This window comes from Tenrec ecaudatus, chromosome 6 (assembly GCF_050624435.1).
Source record: "Tenrec ecaudatus isolate mTenEca1 chromosome 6, mTenEca1.hap1, whole genome shotgun sequence".
Lineage (NCBI taxonomy): Eukaryota > Metazoa > Chordata > Mammalia > Afrosoricida > Tenrecidae > Tenrec > Tenrec ecaudatus.
In genome coordinates, this window is record NC_134535.1 from 134670210 (window position 1) to 134679189 (window position 8980).

General features: G+C 58.5%; 1 protein-coding gene across 1 annotated transcript; it reads right to left on the bottom strand.

The window, feature by feature from the left end:
* Window positions 1-5714: 5714 nt before the first annotated feature.
* On the bottom strand, window positions 5715-7882 carry TMEM121B (transmembrane protein 121B). Its single transcript, XM_075553154.1, has one exon. It carries the CDS (start codon window positions 7880-7882, stop codon window positions 6185-6187), a length of 1698 nt encoding a protein of 565 aa, XP_075409269.1. The 3' UTR covers window positions 5715-6184.
* Between the last annotated feature and the right edge of the window lie 1098 nt (window positions 7883-8980).

An 8980-nucleotide genomic window follows, 5' to 3' on the forward strand; every position in this document is an offset into this window, starting at 1 on the left:
AGCCAGAGCATGAGCCAGAGTGGTGGGCTTCCCAGCGCACAGAGCTGGAAGGCGTGGGGGCAAAAGTGTGGCTTGTAGAAGCGGAGCCTCTGGACACTTAATTGGGGGAACTTGGATTGCTGATTCCTAGAAGTGAGGTGACATACCCTTTGGGCATTTAGTGGTAGCCCTAAAATAGTGTTATGACATTGCCCAAGCTGGACAGACCCCAGGTCAAGAGGCTGAGAGCCAGGGAGAAGCCTGCCTGCGGACATGACAGAGAAGAGATTGTCCTGGCTGAACAACTGTCTCCTGAGCTTTTATCTCCTGAATTGTGTAGCCTGTTAACTTCCCTAAGAAGCCTCATAATGGTGAGCGTCATCTGTAAGTCCTGTGTGCCCATCGCAGCGAATTCTTGCCCCCAGCTAAAATGTAGAGTGCCCTGGGAGGGAGTGTTGGTGTCCGAGCTGGTAAGGAAGGAGGGCATGTCAAACCCCAGCCTCATAGAACCCTGCCTTGGTGAGGCGCACTTACGCTGCTTCATGGACTTCGATTCCCCTTCCCCTCCCCTAGCTGGAAGGAGGTCAGACACCACCCACACCACACCATTCTTTTTCACACGCCTCTGAGGTCATTATCACTTTAATATGAATTACTTGGCACACCCAGGTGGTGCAAATGATTAACGTGCTGACTCTAACCAAAAGACTGGAGGTTCAAGAGCCCCCAAAGGCACCTCAGCAGACAGGTCTGGCCTTCTGCTTCCAGAAAGTCAGCCATGGGGAACCCTATGGAGCACAATTCTGCTTGGACACACGTGTGACCATTTTACTTGCTCCTTCCCTCTACCTTGAGATGGGAGGAAGGTACAACAGTGGCCTGGGAGGCAGCGGAGAGGGAGCGGAAAGCTGTGGGGCAAGATGGGCTAGCTCGCACCTGGTGTCCTGTCCTCCCTTCCTGACCTTCGCTCATTGGTGTCTCTCCCAGGAGACTCACACAGAAGGTTAAAGCCAGCCCAGCTGTTCAGCCAGCGCTGTCGACCTTCCATGGAATGGCAGTTGCGCCCTGTTAGTCCCTGAAGGCTGAGGCACACAGTCCTGGGCTCAAACCTCAGTTCCCCTTCTGACAGCTAAGCACATGCCACCAGCTCCGCCACCTTCCTGAGCCTCTGGGAAATGGAGACAAAGCCCCCTTCGAGGTGGCTGTGAGAGCTGAGCTGATGTGCATTCCCGGGGGAGAGAGGCCGGTCTTCTCTGCTTCTGAAACGCAGCCCACGATGAAACCCGACAGCCCCAAACAGATCATGGCAACATTTTGTGAGACTGCTCAGGGGTCGCCAGGAGTTGGGGGGTCTACTCGATGGCAGCTACTCAGTGGTCTGATGCAGTCCTCCACGGGATGCTTGTCTATTTCAGTGCTCTTCCTGGGGGGTCAGACTCAAGCCTGAGTGTGGCCCCAGCACTGCCAGCTCACGAGTAGCTCACTCTTCCACCTGTCCTTCACCTTTGACAAGGCAGCTCCAGGTAGGTGCCAGGTGACCCAAATCAGTGAGAGCTAGCTTGCTTAAGTACATGAGAAATTTGTAAATTTTTGTAACACACGTTGTCAGATTAATCATCTTGTTTTGTATGTAGATCTGGGAAGGCATGAAGACACAGTCTTAAGTTGTTCTTGAATCAGTTTGTATATTTGTTTTCCATCCCACCATGTTTTCCAAATTGTTTAATTTTGGCCCAATGTCGCTGTGAGGTAGATCATTGGAATCTGAATCCTGTTTTATAAATGAGGCCAAAATTCAAGGGGGCCAACCCATTGGCCAAGGCTAGTAAATGACAGAGCCAAGCTCCCACTCCTGGGTTCCTCCACTGGGTGGGGGTACCTCCCTCATACTACTCGGTCAAGGAGCCCTGCTGGCACAATGATGAGAAGGGGCTTGACTATTGACCCAAAGGTTGGTGGTTCTAACTCACCCCGGGACTGTATGGGGGGGAAACCTAGCAGCCTTCTGTGAAAATGACAGTCAAGAAAACCCAAGGGGCCTCTGGCCCAGTATTGTAAGCACCACTGTCTCACATGGCGTCCGTGTCCCAATTGTGGCCCCAGTCCTACTTTGGGGAGGAGCCCCACCAGTCACCATGATGGAGTGACCTGCCACCAACCATGCTGTCGTCTTTTTCTTTGGCCTCCCACGAAGCTGTGTAGCTCAGCAAACCCTCGGACCCCATTATGACCTCAGGCCAATGGTCTCCCTCATCTGAGTGTGATGTCTCTGGAGTTGCTTTATCCTTGTCCCGTGTAAGATGTAATAAATGTTCTCTTAAAAAAAAAACAAACTCTGTCACCTGGGGTCTCTGAGTCAAGATCAACACCACAGCACCTCAACACAGCCTCACTAGGTCAGACCCCTGAAAGCTGCTGGGACAGGCAGACTCACCACATGCTAGGGTAACACACAGCAGTTTGATAGTACTAGCTGTCTCTGTATCCGTGTGTGTGTGTGTGTGTGTGTGTGTGTACAGTGTAGATACAGACATATATTTTATTTTGGTCCACACCCAGTGTTCTGCTTAGACATAATAGCCCCCGTGTGTGTTTTTGTTTTTCAAAACCTTGGCGGTTTCTTTGTGTTCACACTTGGCTGGGACCAGGGTAAGAGAGGAGAGCAAGAGCATTATTCACTCAAGTGCATCCTCCGTTTTGGGTAAGTTCTTGGAAAGAGATGCGAGTGAAAGTCTGGGTGAGTGGGGAAGTCATTCTCAGGCTGGGAGTCCACTAGGTCAAGGTCAAAGTCACCTTCCTCCTGAAACAGCATGCCAGCTGCCTGGAAGGAAATCACTAAGATGTGTCCTCCGTGTTTCCACAGATCGGCACAAGGATGGCAAATGTGTGGATGACATTTTAGGAATTTAGGGAGGAATCCAGGACAGGAGAGATCTTGAAACAAATCACACAGGAAGCTTGTCACAAGTCTCAAGTTTCTTATTTTCAGAACAGAGTCTGGTTTTATTTTTAAAAAGAGGAGAGGGAGAAGGAGAGGGAGAGGGAGGAGGGGGAAACTGTAATAGATGCTAGCGAAGTGCTACTTCCCCCTCCTTCTGGGCTCTGGCGGCCAGCTAGCTCTCTTCCACAAGCACAGCCCTGTGCATGGTAACATGGAAAGGGCCCTTAGAGAGGGTCTAGTCCAGCCCCTTTCAAAACAGGTCAGGCCTTGGAGGCTCAGATGGGGGGCACAGGGGACTCGAATCCCAACCCAGCATTCTTTTCTGACAACCAGCTGCTGGCATGAACCTCGGGTGAGAGGGCACGATGCTCCCTGCACCACAGATCCATGAAGCAAGAAGCTGTCGGGTGATTTCTTGTAGTGAGTGAAGCCATTGAAAAGGAGCCCCGAAAAACATACCTGAAGGAAGGGACTGTCCCCCTGAGCACAAAGTGCTTGAATGCTCCAGGGTAAGCTGGGGACTGTCCTAAAGCTGGCCAGAAGTGGCCCAGCTGCCAGCAGTCTCTTGCTGAACTCAGGAAAGTGGCAGATCACCAGAATCTGTCATAGCCGCCCCCTCAGACACCAGGCAGGGGTGGGAGGGGGGACGGGCACAGTGTCCAAAAAGGAGAAAGAGGGGCAGGGGCAGGCCATGGCTCAGATAGAGTGTCCTTTCTCAGTCACGGAGCTTAGGTGGCATAGAGCTCGAGAGAGGACATGGGAACAGGGGAGCAGTTATGGAGGCCCACCCAGAGCAAGGCCCCAGATCCTGGGGGACACGGAATCCAAAGGAAGAGGAGAGGCAATGGCAAGGAGAGATGACAGAAACAAAACTAAAACTGGTTACAAAATCCAGGCAGTTAGTATTGCACTGGGTGGGGTAAGGAGCTGAGGGCCCAGACAACGCACTGAGTGTAAACCTTTCCCCTCATCGTTTCCCCCCTGAGAGTATGGGGTGGCTCAGGAAAATTCTGGAAAAGCCACTGGCCTCTCTAGTGTCTCTGATGACATGGATCTTCTTCTGTCAGCAAGCCCCCAACAAGGAAGTTGGAGAGAAAAGAGTCCCACTCATCCTTGGTTCCGAGACAGTCCCTGTTGGACCAAAAACTGGTCGGTGACTTGGAACCTTTGGCCCGTCCCTTTGGAAACGACCAGAGATAGTGCAGCTACGACAAACCCTGTAATTCCACTCCAGCCCATGGGCTGGTAGCCCTCTGCCCTGCTCCCCCAGCCAACACAGAAGCCGGGAACTATCCACAAGTCCATTCTGACTGGCTCCTCTCCTCCCCGCTTCAAGGAGAACGTAATGATGAGGGATCCAGAGACCCACGAAGTAGGTGCTAGAACTGGAAGGAAATTTTGAGATCACTCACCCAACTGCCTCGTTCTCAAAGATGAGAGCTCTGTCGGACCAGATGCCCATCTGGTCCCTTGTCTAGGGTTTCTTACCCTCAACCTCCCAGACACGAGAAGGGAGGCCGAGGAAACAAATCCTTCTTCATTGGGTTGGTTTGCCCTCGCCTTAGTCTATGGAGGGGTGCAGGAAAACATTTCTTGGCCTTCCTCCATCCTGGCCTTCTGCGCTCTTCACACCTCCACCGAGCAGGTGCCGACTCACAGTGACCCTGTGGGACAGGATAGAACTGCCCCAGTGGGTGTCTGAAACTCTAACTCTTCACGAGAGTAGAAAGCCTCATCTTCCTCCTATGGAGAAGCTGGTGGTTTCACACTGCTAACCTTGCAGTTAGCACCTAATGTGTAGCCACAATGTGCCAGGAGTCTGCCCACTTACCTCCCCTACAAGCATGTGACCTGCTTCAAAGAGTCCAAAAGTGACCACCCGCGTCGAGGCTGCTGGTGGGCATTCTGTGGATGACTCTTGTCTTCAACCTCACCGAGAGGAACTCGATGGAGGAAGGATGGAGCTTGGACAGACAGCACCGCCCCCCATTGTAACTCCTTGCAGCCTTTTCCTTAGATACCCTTGACCAGAACAGAGGAGAAAGGTCACCGCTACCCTTTCTGATCTGCATCAAGCCTCCTTGAGGAGGAAAGATGAAGGGTTGGGTTCCTTACTTTCTTGGCCTATGAGAGACCCAACCACATGTATCCAGGAGCCCCCCTGATGCTGTTACTCAAGCAACAAGATCTGGCCCAAGCAGCGCCAAACCACAAGAGGAATAAGAAGGCTGGGTACAGAGGGATGGTGGGAGGGGGCCACTAGGCCAATGGCTAATAAGTCCGCAGACCCTGTAATAATACTGGCACTAAACCCACGCGATCCAGTGACCATACTGAATGCAGCTTAGGCCGAGTGTTTTTGTGGGGTTTTTTCTTCTTTCTTTTTTTGCAAAGCAGCATCAGTACATGATGCCACAAACGTGGAAAGCCAGAGGTAGAGATGCTCACTCACCCAAGAAAGGGTGTGGTTTGGTCCTTAGGAGTACAGGTCCCTTCTCACCCCAGGCTAAGAGAGGAGCAGGGTGCAGGAAGAGCCTGGTGAGCTCCTCTCTTGCAGGAGATCAACTGGGTCACTCCCAGGAGCCCAGCTCTTTCAGGGACTTCATGACCACATGGAAAGAGGAGTGTGGTGGCATGTGTGGGGGGGCAGAGGCTCCCCAGGTCTCCTTCCCATTGCAAGGGGCCACCAGGTAGACACAAGAAAACAATGTACACATACACACATGACACACACACGCGCGTGCACACACACTGCATCTACCAATGGGAAGACACCCAGTAAACACATCAGGGAAACAGGGAAAGAGTGGATTCTGGGTCAATTTCAAAATGTGGGGCAATAGCCACTGAACCACACAGCCTAGCAGAAGCTGGCACTTCCAAGTCAGGAGGATATCTAGCACCCAGCACCCCCTGCCGAGGCATTCCTTTCCTAGATTGGGATTGGGGGGGCGGTGAGAAAAGCAAGTAGCAGGAGGATCCAGCCCCTTGGAGGCCCTTAGGTTTCAGGTAGGGTACGGAGAAGGCAGAATAAGACAAGTGGAGCCTTCATCCTCACCACTGACTGCTTGATCTCCCTCCAAGTAGTCTTGACTCAAGGGGCGCAGAAGTAAACGCTGGCACGCGATTCCTGCTTCCCAACCAGTCTGATCAAATCTGGGCCAGGGAAGGGCAAAAGACAAGGCAGCTGGGGGCGCTTAGCAACGAAGCAAGGTCCCCTGCGTTGGTTTCCCCCTCTGTTCTGGGAATCTTCGGGCAGGGTATTTACATAGCCATGGGGCCCCCCTCGTTCTCTGAGATGCTGTGGCCCAGTTGGGAGCCTCCCTGAGGTGGTGGCGGTGGTGGAGGCGGTGGTGGAGCAGAGGGCGGAGCACCATAGCCGCCCCGTGCCCGACTGGGAGAAGGCAGACTGCTCCGGTCCCAGCAGCCCTCCAGGGCCTCCAGGCCGCGGCAGGCGAGGAAGAAGAGGTTCTTGAGCATGAAGATGGAGAGGGGCTGCTGGTAGCTCACCGCCAGGAGGCAGCGCAAGGCCAGCAAGGGCACGTCCACCAGACAGCCGCCCAGGAGGCGCAGGAGGCGGCTGCAGCTCCCGGGGCCCGAAGCCTGGCCCCAGGACGACACGGCCGAGGCCGCGGCGTTGAGCTCGTAGAGCCAGAGCACGGGCGAGGCGAGGGCGAGGAAGTAGACGGCGATGAGCAGGTAGCGCAGGTGCGTGGGCAGCGGGACGCGGCCTTCCAGCATGAGCTCCACCAGGGTGAAGCTGTCGAGCAGGTCCAGGCACGTGCCCAGGAAGCAGCCGGCAGCGCGGTGCTGCTGGGGCTGCAGGAGCAGGGGGCCCGCCGAGCCTGGAGGGGCGCCCGCCTCGCTGATGGCCCGCACCAGGCTGTAGAGCAGCGGCACCGACAGAGCCATGGTGAGGCGGAAGCCCGTGGTGCCGAAGGGCGCGCGCAGCTCGATGAGGTCCAGGATGGACGTGCCCAGGATGAGCACCACCTTGGGCGTGAAGGCGATGGAGTAAATGAGCCAAGCCAAGTAGGCGAAGGCGAACTCGCCCGCCGGACCCGCCGCCCCCAGGGCACCCGCGCCCCCTCGCCCGCTGCGCGCCTTGGCCCCAGCCCCGGCGGCCCCGGTCCCGGCGGCGGGCAGGTGCAGGGGCGGCGCGGCGTGGTGGTGGTGCTGGTGGTGGTTGTGTGCGCCGGCCCGACGGCCCCGGCTGTTCTTGGCGAAGAAGATGGCCCAGCCCACCACCACCACCAGGTCGGTGGCGATCCACGAGCACCAGTACAGGTCGGTGACGGCGATGAGGTACAAGTCCAGCAGCCCGCCCTGCGCCAGCAGCAGCACCACGGACAGCGCCTGGTAACCCCAGCGGCACCCAGGGCTCGGGGAGCAGCCGCGGCGCCCACCCCGGCGGCCCGCTCGGCCCGGCCGGCCGCAGCAGCCACAGCACGAGCAGCAGGAGGCGGCGCCGCCGGGGCCCGAGCCTCCGGCGCCCCCCGCCGAGCGCCCCCCGGGGCCCCCGACGGCCCCGGCGGCGCCCCCGCCGAAGTCGGCCGCCGTCATGCTGCAGGAGGAGGGCGTGGAGGCGGAGGACGACGAGGCGGACGAGGAGAAGGCGGTGCGCGCGGGGTCGGCGGCCGGGGCGCCCCCCTGCACCGGGGGCCCCAGGAGCCCGGCGGCGGCGGCTGGCACCAGAGGCTTGCTGACGCTGATGCTCTCGTCGTCGTCCTCGCGCTCGGCGCCCGTGCTGCTGCTCGGGGAGCCGCCGCCCCCGCCGCGTCTGCCGCCGCCGCCGCCCCCCCTGCTGGTGCTGGTGCTGGTGCTGCTGTCGCCTGAGCCTCTCCGGCCGCGGCACGAGCCCCCCCGGAGGAAGAGGGGCTGCAGCCGGGCGGCGGCGGGGGGCGGCGGGAAGGAGCCCGACAGGGACGAGACCGAGCGGGGGTGGCCCAGCACGGGGTGCATTGTCTTCCGAGGGGGCTCCGGGGGGCTGCCCAGCTGCGCCCTCCCCGCCAACTCAGCGCTGGCGAGGCGGCCGACGGGAGCCGGGGCCAGCCGCCGCGGCTTCCTCCCCGGCGGCTGGGTTCGTACCCGGGCCGGACGGCAGCGAGATCCGGACTGGAGCAGCCGGACCGGGCGAGCCAATCCCCGGGTGGCTGCGAGCGGGGGAGCTGGGTGCGCAACGGGCGGGGCGGAGGCGGGACGAGCCCCGGCGGGGAGGCAGGGGAGGCTGGCGGCGGGGAAACCAGGACTGGATTTCGAGGGGGAGAGGAAGAGGAAAGACCAGAGGAGGAGAAAGCCTGGCTTGCTGGATCAGCGGGAAGACAAAGGGAGGAGGGGGGGAGGGGGGAGAGGGCAGGCGGGGCGGCTGCCCCTGGAGGGGGGCGAGCAGGAGGAGGGGAGGGGGAGGAGGGGGAGGAGGCGGCAAGCAGCCGCTAGAATAAGAAAGGAGGCGGTAGGAGGCGGGCAACGGGAAGGCCGCAGCTGCTCACAGGACGTCTGGCCAAAGTCGCCCTGAGGTCCCACCAGCTGGACCCGTGGTCGCAGGGTGAGAGCGGCCCCCAGGGCACCCGGCGCAGGGCGGGGTCAGGGCTGTGCACCGGTCAGCCACGGCACCTTCCGCAGGCTGCGGGCCAGCTTTGGCCTCGACCCCTCCAGAGCTCTTTCCACTGGGTCGCCGGCCTCTCCCCGAGGTGCTTCAAAACGAGGGATCAGGAAAAGTGACCCACACAGCCTGGGTCACGTATTTCTACACATTCACGCGCCCTCTCCTGGGTTCAGCGACAGTAAAACCAACAAACTTTCTGCCATCCATTCATCGAGTCCCTCCTGACCCATGGCGACCCTGCAGGGCACGGTAGCACCGCCCCTGTGGGTTCCGACGGGACTGAAAATACTTGTCTGTCTCCTGCGGAGAAGCTGGTGGTTTCAAACTGCTGGTCTCCCTGCCAAATCCAAACTCACTGCCTCCACTCATTGTGATCCTAGAGGACAGGGTGAACTGCCCTGTGAGTTTCCTGTCACTTCGCGGGAGTCGAGTCCGCTGTGGAGGGCGGCCCAACG

Coding starts and splice junctions, on each gene's coding strand:
- TMEM121B (XM_075553154.1), bottom strand. CDS start 7,882: ATGCACCCCGTGCTGGGCCACCCCCGCTCGGTCTCGTCCCTGTCGGGC.